The sequence below is a fragment of the Agelaius tricolor genome, unplaced genomic scaffold, assembly GCF_023055355.1.
Source record: "Agelaius tricolor isolate 1412-34295 unplaced genomic scaffold, bAgeTri1.0.p SCAF_18, whole genome shotgun sequence".
Classification (NCBI taxonomy): Eukaryota; Metazoa; Chordata; class Aves; order Passeriformes; family Icteridae; genus Agelaius; species Agelaius tricolor.
In genome coordinates this window covers 3,626,599-3,642,577 of record NW_027269278.1, presented here as the reverse complement: position 1 = coordinate 3,642,577, position 15,979 = coordinate 3,626,599, and the positions used below count along the sequence as shown (strand labels likewise).

At 52.3% G+C, this 15,979-nt stretch overlaps 1 protein-coding gene across 3 annotated transcripts in view; it reads left to right on the top strand.

Annotated features, from left to right (window-relative positions):
* The window catches only part of PSD2 (pleckstrin and Sec7 domain containing 2), a 79,882-nt gene that overhangs the window by 32,391 nt on the left and 31,512 nt on the right, over nt 1-15,979 (top strand). For 2 of the 3 annotated variants that reach the window (XM_071443065.1, XM_071443067.1), the window contains exons 2-4: nt 7,312-7,414; nt 9,859-10,371; nt 13,903-14,391. In XM_071443065.1, the coding sequence (XP_071299166.1) occupies nt 9,908-10,371; nt 13,903-14,391 (953 nt within the window). In that variant the 5' untranslated portion in view covers nt 7,312-7,414; nt 9,859-9,907. The remainder of the gene's footprint in view (nt 1-7,311; nt 7,415-9,858; nt 10,372-13,902; nt 14,392-15,979) is intronic. The other variant, XM_071443066.1, reaches the window with a different exon arrangement.

Below are 15,979 nucleotides of genomic sequence, written 5' to 3'. Positions count from 1 at the left end.
AGGGGAAGAGGTTGTTTCCATTTATGGCTTATGAGAAGCAGTTGCAACTCTTGTGGATTTTTATGGAAGGTAGCCCTGGCTGTGGGGAAAGCTGGGTTTTAATGAATTCAATTACGATGCTGCACAGAACTGAGTGCAAAGGCCCCACAAACAGCCTGGTTTTATATAAAAAAAACCCAACCCTATAGACAATCAGAGACAATCAGACTAAAAACTGCTCTTCCAGAGGAGGTGAGCACCAGAGCAGACAGGCACAGGTGAGGATGGAGCCAATTCTGAGCTGAGCCTAAAAGCCCTGAAAACTCCTGTCTTGGGTTGGACTCAACCCAGCATGGACTGATTACAAGGTGTTTGTTCTGCACTAAGGCAAGGCTGGGACTCACCTGTTACCCTGAACAGGCATCCTTCTCTCAAGCTCTTCTCTGAGCTCTGGGACCTGCCTGAAGGGTGCCAGGGCACAAAAGGCATCTGCCCCTTTTCTCCACTTGTTTTCCCATGCCAGCAAAGAGCTGGCTGGGATCCTTTGGTATCCCTGTGGTCCTTTTACAGCTGCAGGCTTGAGATCTGTGCCATGGGCTCCTGCAGCAAACAACCACCTTGGGCCAGACTCACTGAGTAGGGAGCATTGTGTTGGAGAGGCAGGAACAACATCCCTTGGGAGCTGCCCTTCTCCTCCCTCTCACAGAATGCAGTAAAAATTTGCCCTCCTTTGCTGTTCCCTCTCTGGAGGCTCCTGGTTCTCTCTGGGCCACAGGAGGATTCCTGAATTGCAGTGGGTTTCTGCAGGAGCAATCCTCAGGGAGCCCTGCCAGGTCTCCAAGGGGGTCAGGGTTTGCTTCTGCAGGAGGGAGGATCTGAGGATCAGACAGACCCCACTGACTGCAGCAGGATCTTTGTCCTCCCACGGTCAAGCTGAGAGGCCCTGGGGATTTGAAAAGAAGATTCCAGACCTGACATGCTGGAACACAAGGACATTCAGGTCCATGTTCATCACATCTTGGACCTTCTGCCTTCACACTTCTCCTGGGAGACCCATCAGCTCATTGTCCCTGTGCTTTGGCCCACTTTTTGTGGAGGCTTAAGTGACTCCTACCATGTCACCAAGATGTAAAGTGAGAGTGCAGCCACAGAACCAGAGAACCACAGAACCACAGAACCACAGGCTGGAGAAGGTTGGAAGGGCCCACAGGGCTCACCTGGTGCCACCTCCCTGCTCCAGCAGGGCCATCCCAGAGCTCAGGGCACAGGAATATCTAGAATATCCCCAGGGATGGACACTGCACAGCCTCTGCACCATCTGCTCAGGGCTGGCACTGCCCAGGGCAGCAGCTCTGCCTCCTGGGCAGGGGCAGCTCCTGGGCTCAGGCCCTGCCCGTGGCTCTGGGGCCATGGCTGGGCCTGGAGCAGAGCCTGGGGCTGCCCTGAGCCCTGCACACAGGGACAGACTGGGGACACAGGGACAGACTGGGACAGACTGGGGGACACAGGGACACACAGGGACACCCAAGGACACACAGGGCTGAGGGCCCTCTCAGCTGGGGCTCCTATCCAGGCTGAGCAGCCCCAGCTCCCTCAGCCTTTCCTGGGCACTGAGATGCTCCAGGCCCTTGCTCAGCTCCACAGCCTCCCCTGGAGCTATTCCAGGAGCCCCAGGTCCCTCCTGGCCTGAGAAGCCCAGGGCTGGGCACAGTCCAGGCTTTCAGCCCTTTTCACAGGCTTGAGATCAGGATTGTTTCCCCTGTGAAGGGAGCAGTTGGGTTTGCATGGTGCACACCCAGGGCTGGAGGAAGGCTCAGTGCACCAAGTGCTGCCCAGCCAAGGTGTCAGTACGAGGAAAGGAACATGTAAAAATACTAAATATATTCTGTTATTTTTCCTGGTTTTAATAACTGCAAAAGAGTGCAAACAGGAAAGCTGTTAAGGATTTTAAGATTCATCTTTATTGTTTCCCATAAGCAAAAAAGCTGCTGTTGTTTCCCCAGGATGAAGTTTAGCAGAAGTCATTTGGATCTCAATGTGTCCTAATTGCTCTGGGGACTCTAATAAAAATTCAAAATAAGGAGCTGTAGGATTTGGTTTCAAGAAAAAGCATGTTCCATGCACAGTGATTTCTGATTACCCAAAGGCTCTTTTTTTAGCATGTAGCTGGTTTATTTTAGTCTGTGGGATATGTTTTATCCACGGCCTCTTTTCCACATTGGAAGTGAAGGATGTAGGAGCTGCAGTTTGCACTGGCAGAGATGGATGGAAACCACTGGGACAGCATATTGCCCATAAGCAAGGACCATCAGTGCTGCAGGAGCTCTGAAGTGTAATTCTGGCATCAGTGTGTGGCTGAGGGCTCAGCCCAGCCCTGCCCCTCACAGCCTGCAGGAATGCTGCAGGTGCCTTAGAACTTGGTGTCACCAAGGAGGACTCCTGTCCAGAGCAGGGGGTGATGTACAGAGCAGTTTGGTGCTGCAAAAATCTCTGGTGTGCCCACATCTTGAGTTCACTATGCAATGCTGCTTTTCCTGTGTTCAGACTGTAACAGAGTGATAGAAGCAAAAGATTTAGAGAAAATCCAGAAAAAGGTAGGCAAATACCCAAAGGGGTGGAGAAGCTGTCTTCTGAGAACAGGCTAAGAAGGCAGGGTGTACAATCTGGAGAGGAGAGGCTGAGAATGATAATGAGGTCTTCAAAATCATATAAAAAACAAGCCCAAGGAGGAAATAATTGAGGATTTTCACAATGAGAATGGTAGAAGGTTTTTATTTTCAGCCATGTTGAAAGGGCAGAGGTCAAAGCAGAGACATAAGAAGGAAGAAATGTGCTTCAAAAAGAAGAAGCATGGCTGTGATCTCTCCATGTCTCTACAGGATTGTCTCCTCAAAGAGCCCCGACCGTGCCCATGTGCAGGGTAACCTGTGACACCTGCCTTTTGTAAATCCACTGGTAAGTCAGGTGATAAAAGCACATCCATCCCTGTCCTGCAGCCACGCTGGGGATGGGATCTACAGCCTGGACATCAAATGGATGGGATCTACAGCCTGGGCACATTCTATTCCTGCTCACAGGGGACAGGAACTCAGAGCACATGGTCCATCACAGCAAAGGATGGCACTACAGGCATTTTAGCCCAAGAGGTTCAACATCCCTTCCAACCCAAACTATTCCATGATTCTGTCTTCACTAGGCCGGAGGGAATGGGATGCAGAGCAGCAAGGAGAAACAAGGCTGCTGCAGGAAGCAGCCCAGCTCAGCATGAACTTGAGGAAAAGCTCATGCTTGACTAAGCAGCAGGATTCTTCTCCAAGCTTTCCTGTGTCCCAGCAGCCAAGTGGTTACACAAAACTGAAGCGGGAGCCTTTCCAGTTCCTAACGCAGGAAAGAAAATTAAAAATAAATCATTTCCCACCAGCCATTCAGCTTCAACAAAAGCTGGGACACTTCCAGAGCCAGTCCCTGAAAGAGCTGCTGTGTGGTTTCCAACCCCTCACAAAATCAGGGCAAACTTTGCTGCTTCTCTGCCCGGCCTCTTTGGGACCAGTGCTTCCCTGCAGTGGATGCCAGCCTGGCTTTGCTGGCCCTGCTGCAAATCCAGCATCATCCCAAAGCACATGATGGGGTATTTCTGCTCTCCTTCCCTCCCAACCAGCCCTGCCCTGTCTCCTCCTTGTCCAGGAGCTGTGCAGGACCCGGGGCAGAGGGGGGCTGGAGCAGGGAGTGAGTGGCTGTCCTGAATTGCTATCCTGTGGCACTGGAAACTCACAGTGATGAGCTGGTGCTGATAAATTCTGATAAATGAAGGTAATAGCTGTTGGCTTGCTGAGTCTGGCCTGCAAACCAGGGCAGCATGAGATGGGATCCTCAGTCCCCTCAGGGCCACAGGGATAGGATCTTCAGTCCCTTCAGCCTCTGTCCCATCTCTCCCACCAAGCCCCAGTTCTGGGAAGGAGAAAAGGCCATGATTAGCCATGGACCATGGATACTTTGGCTTCCCTCAGCCTCTCCTACAGCAATAATGTACTCTTTCTAGCAAGAATCCATGTTCTTCTACTTATGGAGATCTTACAGAGCTGCTCTGCTCCAAATCATGGGGCTCCTGTTTAACAACTATCTACAGCTAGCAGGGCCACATTATCTGATTTTTATTTATCTGTTTTCCTGACAGACCCTGTTTTGAATGCTACCCCTGGTTATGTTTGTAGGAGGCTGGGAACACTGGACATGCAAGGAGTGCCCACCCTATTCCCAGGACCTAGGGAAGAGCAGTCACTTGAGAGGGTGCCTGAGCCTGCAGAAAGGGCAAGACTTGTGAAAATCCACAGATGGGAAATCCATATATCACTTTTCAACCCTTACCTGCTTCAGAGAGCACTTTGCAAAGCAGACACAGAATGAAACGAGGAGGAACTTGGGGAATGTCAGCCTGCAGCCTGAAGAAGCCAGGCTGTACAGCTTTGGGACAGTCACAGGAGCCCCAGAGGGACCTCTGAACACGCCCCTGTCCCTTGCCCCAGTGCTGCAGTGCATCCTCTCCCCACAGCCTGGTTCAAGCTGTGGCAGCTTCAGAGCCTGAGCTGCACTTTGGTGCTTTCCAGAGCAAACAGAACTGTGTTAAGTTTGGGTTTGGGCTTTGTCCAGAGCTGGTGACCTTTCAGCTGTCTGCTGGAGGCAAATGTGGACAGTTGCAACCAGCTGTTCCACCTTCATTTTTTCTTCCAGGTTTTCCAAGTTGTGGAAAAGCTTGTCTGCTCCTCCCTTTGCTCTTCTGTCTTCTACCCTCTGCTCCTCTGTCTTCTACCCTCTGCTCCTCTCTTTGCTCCTCTGTCTTCCATCCTGTCTGCTCCTCCTTTTGCTCTATCTTCCATCCTGTCTGCTCCTCCCTTTGCTCCTCTGTCTTCCATCCTGTCTGCTCCTCCCTTTTCTCCTCTGTCTTCCATTCTGTCTGCTCCTCCTTTTGCTCCTCTATCTTCCCTCCTGTCTGCTCCTCCCTTTGCTCTTCCACCTTCCCCACACAGGTGGGGAGGCAGCAGGTCACAGATGAGCTGTAGGGTGGGAGAGACCCTCTGCAGCTGACCCAGGATGAGCTGGGAGTGTGGCAGGAGTTGGCTGCATGACTCCAGTCCAAGGCATCACCATGAAGAGCTCTGATCAGAGCCACAGACTGTCACAATCCAATCTGGCAGTCCCTCTGGAGATTCTGGGAAGCTTCAGCCACTCATAACCTGTGTGTGCTTCGAGTGACTGCCACTACAAGCAAAAATCAAGCGGTTGGTGACTTGTTGGGAGTTTGTCATGGGTTGCTACACCCTCAGCTTGTCTGCAGGTTTTGGGTGCACACAGCAGCCCCCAAGCAGGTGTGTGCAATGGGAGACACACAAACCTCAAGGGTCAGGAGGCTGAAAGAGGCCTGGGTTTCTCCTCCTGGCTGTGCTCAGCTCCAGTTTTGTCACCCTGGAAGCTGATGGTCTTCCCAGCTCAGCAATAGTCTGTGCACACATCCTGCCAGGGTTTCCCTGGTGCCTCTTCTCCACCAGGAACACAGGCCAAGGAGGAACATGACTAAGGCTTTAACTGTTGATTCCTCAGCACTCCTTCCAGACCACAAACATTCCAGTGAGACTTCAGGGAGGGTGAAACAGTAGTGTAATGCTTAACAACTGTAGTAGTTTATATGTAATAAAAAAATTGTGGTGGTTTTTTTCTTTTAATATAAACAATGTAAGTTACTTAAAGTTAGGAGGGATGGCTGGGACACCACACATTAAGGTTTGTCAACATTTCTTACTCAGGCTCATCTCCTAACTGCTTTTAGTTTCCTGTTTTCTGGTTGCATACAGCTGTGCCAAGCTTGAACTGTTGGACTGGAATTCAGCTTGGGTGGTTCTTACTGGAGTTTTTGGATGGATGGCAGGGAGGTGGAGAATTTCAGCTCAAAGCCTTCTGGCTGTTTTTAAAAAATTTCAGTCAACCCTCCCACATTATTCATCTCATATTAAGAAAAAGACCAGCAAAGTTTTGCTGGAAAGATTCCTCCAAAGATTTGAACAGTGTTTTGGTGATGCATGTCCTTCATGTCTGTATTATACCTTCACTTTGAGAAAGTCAAAATTTGGCCCATGTTAGGTTTTCAGTATTTTTTGAGATCACAGTGTGGTTGTGCTCAGGAGAGTGTTGGTAGTTTTGCAAGTAAATTCCTGGAAGATGCTGCATTGGCTGGGCCCTGCTGTCAGTGCATGGGAACACCAAGTGCTGGGAATGATTTTCTCTCCTGGATTTGGTGGGAAAGAGATTTACAGCTTTTCCCTCTTAATTTGGGATGGCAGATGAACAGGCTGAGGAGGCTTGGCCCACATGTGTGAACCTGAGGACTGTCCCAGGGGCTTGTTTTGCCCTCAGCTCCTGCAGGTGGGATTCTGGGCTACAGGAGGCTGATGTGCTGGTGACCCAGGAAGTCTAGGCCAGCCTTTCTCTTGTCAGGCTAGTGGAGAATGAAGCTGAAGGCCTGCAAGGGCAAGCCCAAGAGAGGGTATAAGCAGATCCCTCTGCAGGAACTCAACACAGACATCTGCTGCCAAGCTGCTCCGTGGGCTCTTTCCAGCCACTGGAAAGCAGGTGGCACATCTGGGCCCTGACCCACCCATCACCTCTAGCAGCACACAGGCAGTGCTGTCCTGTCTGTTTATCTCCATCAACTCTGTGCAAGTCTGGCCTGTGAGCTCAGGCAGCTGTCTGTAGGGGACACACCATCTGTGGTGACCTGACATGCTCCCCCAGCCTGGGGTCACCTCAGGGGGACACATCACTGTCCATCCCTGCGTTGTGCAAAACACTCTGCTAGAGAAATGTTGCTACATCAATCACTTTGATAGCTTGGATTTGCTTGCATTTAGCTCAAAGACCTTTACCATGGCTCTTGTTTATTGGTGGGGCTGAGGAGGGGCTGTTGGGGGGATCAATCCAAAACTCAGGTATCTCACTCCATGGATCTGATGGGTGAAATTGGACATTCTCTGGGCTCACATTGACGGATTTCTCCTTAAACCTGCAACCACAGAGTCCCTTTGCTCCACTTTAGCTGACTGGGGGGGGGCTTTGTAAGGAAAGGTGTCAGAAGCCCTGTCTAAGGAATACTCTTGCACTGCCATGTCTGAAAACCTCAGAGAACCAGAGCACGCTGAGGAAAAAGCACTTGCGGTGCTCTGCCAAGGAGCCCTGGGATGGGTCTGGGGAACAGCCTGATGAGGAGCAGCAGCAGGGAGGCAGGAAACCAGCAGGACTCTCCTCTCTGGCCTGGGTCTCACTGTCTGTGCTCCCTTGTTGCAGGCAGGGGCCGTGCAGGGATCGGGAGCGCCCGGCTGCGATAGGTGCGGCCATGCCGTGCACGCTGTGACAGCGAGGGATGCACACGGATGCACCTGGAGAAGAGGTAAAACCACCAGCTCTGCCTCCAGGAGGGACCTGCCCCACCTCAGGACCATGGCACATGCAGCCCTCAAGGAGTGTTTCACCCCAAAGCCACTCCATGCAGGGCTCTGAACTCCCCAGCCCATCACACGTCCCAGCTGTGGGGGAGCAGGACATGGAGAGCGGGCCAGATCTGAGGTCCAGGATTGCCTGGGCTCTGGGATGGGAGCAAAGTCAGGCAGGAACTGGGGTTCCCCTTGGGATCTGGCCTGCTCAGCAGCAGCTCAGCATGTACTATATGGTTCTGTCCTTACCCAGGCCACAGAGGGGTCCAAATCCCTCCTCTCCCTTACTCAGGTGCAGAGGAAGCAGCAGCAGGGAGGGGCTGCTGACATCTCCACAAGGTGAGAGGTGCTCTGTTAGAGAACAGGCAGCTGCACTTCTGCACCCCTTGTTAACAAGAGCTGACCTGGCCAAGCAATTAGGGATTTTACTGCTAATGAAAGCTTCAGCTCAGCACGTGGGAGCTCTCAGAGTCTGCTGCTGAACCTGGGCACCCTCCTGGCTGCTCAAAGGTGATGGCTTACTGAGAGAGAACTTAAGGGAGGAAATTTGAATGATCTGCTTTTGAATGTGAGTTAGGAACTGAGTTAGGGGGAAAACCCCAGAGTCCTGTCTGCCTGCTGGCACTGATTAGCCAGGCTTCCTGTGCAGGTGAATCACAGTCACATCATCAAATGGTTTGGGTTGGAAAGGACCTCAGAGATTTTCCTCCCACCCCCTGCTCTGGGCAGGGACATCTTCCACTATCCCAGGCTGCTCCAAGCCCTGTCCAACCTGGCCTTGGACACTTCCAGGGATTCAAGGGCAGCCACAGCTGCTCTGGGCACCCTGTGCCAGGGCCTCACCACCCTCCCAGGGAAGAATTTTTTCCGAATCTCTAATGCAGCCCTGCCCTCTGTCAGTGTGAAGCTATTTGTCCTTGTCCTGTCACTTCATGCCCTTATCAAAGTCCCTCTCCAGCTCTCTTGGAGTCCCTTTAGGTTCTGGAATGGGCTCTAAGGTCTCCCTAGAGTTTTCTCTCCTCCAGGCTGAACAGACTTATGAAGACAGATAATATTTTAAAAATATCTGTGAAGACACATATTGCTTAAAACCAAAATCAGCTGTTACAATGGCTCAGCCTGGGTGCCATGCAGAATACTCCTGCTTCCAGAAGTGATCATTTCTGGTGACATTTGACTGCAGCTGTGGGAGGGTTATGATGGAGTAAAGCTTGCACAGCACTGTGGGGCTGAGGATGGTGCTTGTAAGACCTTGCAGACTTTGCATCAATTGGTTATTTGCCAATAAAGTGCCTTTTTGTCAAAAAACTACTTATATCACCGCAAAACAGTGTCCTTCCCTTGCCCTACAGAGAGACAGCATCCCAGGGAATATTCAATCAGGACACTTTTGCCAGAGTTTTAGCTGGCAGCTTGTGACACCCTTCAGCAGTACTTGTGTGTGGGGAAAAGAGAAGTGGTGCTCTGGCAGGCAAGATACACTGCAGAAATGCTAGCTCAGCAGGGAGAATCACACAGGTTGGCACAGCACAGCTGCTTAGAACAGTTAGAAAATAATAAATCATTCTTATTGCCTGTTTCACCTATTTCTCCTCTTTCTGGAGGGCAGGGAATGCAAGGGAATAGCATCCCAGCAGCAAGTCTGGGAAATGCAGCCATGCCACATTGCTGTCCCCAGCCCTGGGCACTAACCCTGGGGTAGTTACCACTGAGGAGGACAATAGAGAGGAGGATAATTGCTAGGGTCACCTCATAGGAGATTGTTTGAGCTACTGTCCGTAGTGCCCCAGTCAGGGCGTATTTTGAATTAGAAGCCCAGCCTGATCACAGGATGGAGTACACTGCCAAGCTCGACATGGCTAATAGGAAGAGGAGGCCTAGGTTAAGCCTGGGTGGGACATGTCCCCTGTTCTGAGGCTCTCTGGAGTTATGGCAGCAGCAGGAAAGGTGGGTGGCTCAGCACCACAACAGAGGCTTTTCCTCTCGTCTCACTGCCCTGAGTAAAGAGCACTGGGCCTCCAAAAGCACCAAACACCAGAATAATCCTTCCCTGCTTTTACACCGAGGATGTGAGGTGGGGTGGGGCCTTCAACCTGCCCTCCCATCCCCTCCCGATGCCCACGTTGCTGTCCCCAGCCCTGGGTGGGACACGTCCCCTCTTCTGAGGCCCTCTGGAGTTATGGCAGCAGCAGGAAAGGTGGGTGCCTGGGCTCCAATGCCTCAGCACCACAACAACTTTTCCTCTCCCATCTCACTGCCCTGAGTAAAGAGCACTGGGCCTCCAAACACCAGAACAGTCCCTTCCCTGCTTTTACACTGAGGATGTGAGGTGGGGTGGGGGCTTCACCCTGCCCTCCCATCCCCTCCCCATGCCCACGCTGTGCTTTCTTTTCCCTCGCAGGCAGCAGCGAGGCTGAGCTGAGCGCGGGGAGGGATCCCACGAGCGGACCATGAGCGAGAGCAGCCCCTTGCCATGGCGTGCCTCGGATGAGGGCGAGCCGCCTTCCCCGGGCCCACAGCCGTCCCCGCCGGCCTGCAGCGATGGGGACGAGCCGCCGAGCCAGCCCGCGGAGCCTGCCAGCGACAGAGCCAGCCCCCGGCACGACGCTCAGCCCTCCCGGGCGGAGGGGGAGCAGCGGGACGAACATGTGGCAGCGGTGACAGAGGCGGGCGAGCGGCTCAGCGAGCAGGGACAAGGCGCTGCCAGCGAGGGCGGCCGTGCGGAGCGGGCAGGGCTGGCCAACGGCGTGGGGCGGGAGCACCGGGACACTGCCGGCCCCAGCAGCCCCGAGCTCGGGGACAGGGGCTCCCCCAGCCCCCAGAGAGCGAGCGGGGCCCTCAGCAAGCAGCGGTGGCACAGTGTGCTGGGATCCTCGGAAGCGCTGAGTGCCGACGAGGCGGAGGAGCAGTTCGGGTAAGGGCGGCTCGGTGCTGCTTCGTGTGTGTTGTTTTCGAGGCTCCTTGGTTCGAGTTACTCGGCTCCCTGTGTAACTCATCAGTTTAAGGAGCTGCAGCTGCTCTCATGGCTGACTTTCCACTCCTGCTTCTCTTAGGGCTTCTCGCACATTTTTTCCTTGTTTGTAACTTTTTACTCTTTTTTTTTTCTCTCTGGACTTCTCACACAGTTTTTTTCCTGTTACAAATGCAGAAAGCTGTGATTATAGCTCACAGAGCCACTGTAGTGAAGGGGAAGGTTTTGGGATCTTGAGAGGAGCTGGTTGTGCTCCCATTTGCAAGTGGCAGCACTTACGGCAGAGTTACCTGAGGTACCCTAAGGCAAGTGCAGCAGCCTGGGGATGCTGCAGAGCCAGGCTTGTCTGGGAGGCTGGTGTGCCCTGGAAGTCCCTGGCAGCATGGCCAGCCCTGGCAGTCCCTAGGCTCGCAGGTGGCAGCTGTGTATCTGAAAGTGGGCACGGCTCTGAGCTCTGCTCCCCACTGCACCTGTGGCAGGTGTTACCAGTGCCTGGGTGACAGGAACAACACTGTGAGACAAAAGGTACAAGTGTCATCCAATTCTCAAGTGCCTGTGACAAACCTGAACATGAGTCCCTGAGTCCTCTCTTCTGGCAGCCTGGCTCACAGGAGAACTCTCCAGGCTGGAGCACACTTACAGTGGTGTGCTGTCCACAGCTCATTTTATGCCTCTGCAGGTTTCTGGACCTCCATGGGATTCTGCAGGCTGGGGGCTTAGGGGGAAGGACAGGTCACTGGGATGAGGAGAGGTTCTTCCTGTGCCATTCCTGCAGGAGGGTATGGATGCTTCCCTTTGCCACCAGAAATCAGCCAGGGCTCTGTGTTGTAGCCACCAAGGGTTGATTCCTGCTGTGAATTTTACAGCCCTGCCTGTGCACCTACCCTGGGGCAGGAGAGATGCTGCAAGCAGGAGGGGCTGAAGCAGAGCAGCAGGGGTTGTCCCAGAGGAGTGTGGCCTTCTGAAGAGGAGCTGTGAAGGGACAGGGTGGCCTGGGTGGCCTGGGGATCACCTCCTAGCTCTGGACCCATGCAGGCTCCGTGCTGAGCTGTGTGTTCCCAGCACTGTCTGGAGCGTGGGCAACAGAGCTGGGGAGCCACGCAGGGCGTGGGCTGACAGCAGGCATCCCTCCTGCTTTGTTTCTCTGCTGTTCAACAGGCTTCTCTAGAAAAGGCTGGTGGTTTGTTTCACTCGAGAGCCCCAGCAAGAAGCAGCAGCACTGCTCCAAAAAGCCCAGCTGAAGGTGTTGCAGAGGAAGTGTCCGTGCAGGCTGCTGCTGTCCAGAGAGCTCGGGGAGCCTGTCCCCAGGCAGGTCCCAGGAGCCCCTGAGCTATGCAGTCAGGTCTTGGATAGCTGCAAGTCTCTCAGGTTTCAAGGGAATCATATTTGCCTGGTAGGTGGCTCCCTGGCAGAGGCTACAAGTTCAAGAGAAAACTAAGGGTGGTCAGAGAATGCTGCTGCAATCACTGGAAGTGCAATTATTTTAAGGTACTAGGGCATGAATTGGTAGAAATGGCAGGCTGAGGATTTGGAGATGATGCAACCTGACTGGGGTCTGCATGCAGAGTCCGTGATCTCGTGCTCTGAACATATTCACTTGGAGAGCAAATGAGTCTTTTGGGAGGCTGAATACACAAGGGACAAGTCACACGCTATATTCAAAGCAGAAGGGCAGCTGGAAAACTTCTGGGACACAGCTGAAGTCTGGGAAACCACTTAGAGCCTGCAGATTGGGTTATCTGACTGCACTGGAGCTCATCAGTGCTTTGACCACCTATCTTTAGGGTAAATGGCAGGAATGTGTGGCTGGGGACAGTGGACTGTCCACTGTCCTGGGTCAGTGTGGGTCAGGAAGAGCTGAGAGAGTGACCAAGGCACCAGGACCTTGCTGTCATCCTGCATCACCTCTGAGTTCCCCGATTTTTTCCTTTACTCCCCTTTGAGGAATTGCTGTAATGACCCATTCTGGATATAGGAGAACCTGGTCTGATGTTTTTCTAATGAGCAGTCAACTATTTGTTCCTGATGAGAAATCATTTGTCATCATCTGCACGTTGCTGCTTGTATGATGCATCTTCTCCCTGAATTTTAAAGTACTTTACAAAAAGGTGTTGAGTCTTGCTCTTCCCACTGGAATGGAGAATTAAAGGGGGAAGTCATCCAAGGTCATCACTCCATGGTAGAGGCTGGAGAAGAACCCATTATTGTCCTCCTGAAGGTAGGTTAGTTCCTGCATCTATGCAGGAAATGGTTGGCTAAAAAAAAAACCAGGCAAACAGAGCCAAAGATTGAGTGTTTGTGTTGCAGTTTGCATTAACTGAATCCCTTTTCCCCCTTTCTGGTTTATCCCATGGCATCTATTGTTTGTCAAAGCCCCATTTTCCTTTCATTGTGGCTGTGTTGCCTAGAGGTCTTTCATCTCCTCAGAAGCCCCCAGCATTGGCCCTGCTGATCTCAGGGAGGTCACAGCTCTACACTCCAACTGCAAGATCCACCAGGGAATGATGCTCTCTATTTTCAGCCCCATGAACTTATGGAAAAAGAACAAAATTTTTAACAGAGAAATTCCCACCTTTTGCTCGTCGACACCCTCAGCACCTGCAGTTTTGGGAGTGCAGCTTTTTCCCACACATTTCCTCCCATGGCAACATATAGCTGTCAAAAAATTCACATTCCATCAAAGAAAGTTTCAGAAAAACTTTGCAGAAAGACTGCAGTGCAGAGGCAAGAAAGTCCTGGTTTCCATCATGTCCTTCTCTGGCGGGATCCACACTCCACCAGCACAGCAAACTTGAGATGGCAAGTTGAACATGAGTCCCTGCAAGCTGGGAGGGACAACCATGTCCTGGGGCGCATCAGGCCCAGCATGGCCAGCTGGGCATGGAAGGAGATTGTCCCACTCTGCTCTGGGCTGAGGTGGCCTCACCTCGAGCCCTGGGGCAGTTTTGGGCACCACAAGAAAGATCTAAAGCTGTTGGGGAGTGTCCAAAGGAGGGACACGAGGGAGGTGAAGGACCATCAGGGGACAAGTATAGGGCTGGAATATACAAGGCCTGTGGTGTGAGCAGTTAATAGAAATGATTCTGTACAGTGTATTGACAGAGCAGGGCTGTCTTCCCTGGGATTATGGCAATGTGGGACCTGCTAAGTGATAACCAGGAGGTTATTCTGGCATTGGATCCAGTAGCAGGTGTCATATGCAAAAGTCTCCACTTCAGAGGTCTGGCTTTTTACTAGGACGTGACCAAATTAAGGGCTGGCTGGGCCTCTGGGATTGTTCATCACAAAACTGTTTTTTTTTCAGCTCTAGAACCTTGTAACAAAATTGGGAATCAGGCAGTTTATACCACAGAAAGATCCCAAGGGCCATTATCACAGCAGCCATTTCTGCCTCATCTCTTGCCTGCCAGCTCCAAATAGAACAGGGCAAGAATTGCCTTGACAGTATTTTCTACATTTCTCCTTTTGCTCCAGGTTTGCTTCTGGAGATGCCAAACTGAGCTGCAGTGATGATGACAGGGAGCATTTCCAATTCAAAGACATCAGGGATGGCTTCAGCTCGACCTTTGAGAAGATTGTTGAGTCTGACCTTATGAAGGGCACCTACTACAGCAGCCTGGACTCTCTGGACGTGCTGTCCCTGACGGATGAGACAGACAGCTGTGTCAGTTTTGAGGCACCCCTCACCCCCCTGATCCAGCAAAGGGCCAAGGAGAGCCCTGAGCTCCTGGAGCAGAAACTGGCAGCCCAGCAGAGAGAAGCCCTTCACCACATGGCCGCTGATAAGCAGGAGCAGGGGGCAGCCAAGCCAGCAGAGGGGGATTTTGGGAGCCCTCTCAGACACTCAATTACCAGCAGCAGGTCAGAGAATGTGCTCAGCAGGCTGTCCTTGAAGAGTATCCCAAATGGGTTCCACGTGGAAGGCTCTGAGGAAGATGCCACCAAGATCATTAACTCCATCAGGTAAGGAAGGGAGTTTCTTGGACAGTGGCTCCTTTTCTTATGAGATCCCAGTCCAGGAGCAGGGCTCAGCGGGCATGATTGAGTTGGAACTGCTCTTTCACCCCTTGTGCTTCCTCTCATGTGCTGTTGTGGCAGAAAGGCCAAACACCAGCAGGAGAACTTCCACCTGCACAGCCCTTGGCAGGCTGGGGACAGTCAGGTGCCCTCCCAAATGCCTCTGAAGTGCAGGGAAACCTCAAGGTTTCACTTAGGACAGGGTACCCCTACAGAAGCCTCCCCAAAGGTTCTTCTGCAGGCAATGAGAAGATCAGCAGAGACTTCATCCTCTGGACCAGCTCAGACCAAACCATCACCCCTACCACTGGGAGGCAGCAGCTGATCTGTAGGGCACTTCCCTGCATGGGGAAGCCAGGTGATGAGTAGCCAGGTCAGGGGAGAGCTGGAGTGAGATTCTATGTCCAGCTATCAGGCCAGCAGTGAGTCACACTTCTTGAAAATGCTTGAATTGGTGCTGTAAGTGGCTTTGGGCAGGCAGATTAAGGGCTGTATGCCCACCTACATGGTGCCAGCAGGTGTTGTCTGTGGGCACAGCTGGCCACGAGGCCAGCAGGCAACTGCAGGGGAGCAGCTCACCAGTAAGAGCCAGTCTGGTGCCAGTCCCATTGACACGATTTGTACAAGTGCAGTTTTCCATCCTCAGCAAATAACCTGAACTGAAAAGCATAGCTTCTATCCCCAAGATTTCCATGATGTCCATGGCTTGGAAAGTGCTTGGGATCCCCAGTGGGGAGAGAGGAGGCTTAAAAGGTGTTGAGGCTGCTTACTTTGCTACACCCTCATTTCTCAGGGGGAAGCTGCCTGTAGTAAACCCCATAGATTTAGGAAAAGCACCATGGAGGATATGAACAATAGGAATGCTGAAACAGCAAAAGAAAATTCCTGTTTCCCTGTCCTCCGCCCTTAACCTATCTCTGTAACCCTATAAGGCAATGTCATGTTAACCCCTTACCATTGGTCAAGCTTGGATCCTTTCCAACCCTATAAAAGAAGCATACTGTACCCCATTAGGGGAGAAAGAAGAAGAGCAGAGACCCTTCACGGACCTCCCCAAATAAAGCCATCTCCGTGGAACAGCCTGCGCCTTCTCCTTCTCCTCTCTCTCCGTCTGCTGCAGCCTCCAGCCCAGGGCACCACTACCTAGCAAGCAAAGCTGAAATCCTAAGAGCTTGCAATCACTATAGAGCTGATAATCACCATGCTAGCTAGATGGTAGCCCTGTGGCCTTGGCATGAGCGAGCTTTGGGCACCCGGTCCCTACTCAGGGACTGAGCTCCTGAGCCCTATTGCTCTGCTTTATGATAACACCAATGAGGCTTTATTAGCCGCCCTCTCTCCGACCTTTTCTACCAATTTGGGATTACACTGCACTATTTTATTTGAGCTGCAATGAAGGAGGGCTTGTCCAATGTCCAGTTCACAGCCATATTGCTGGTTTTACGTATGTTGTTTTTTTGTGAGAGCAAGAAGAAATCGAAAGGTGGAAAGGTGGTGTTTTCTGTGCCTTTCACGGAGTCACGCCGCGGCTCCT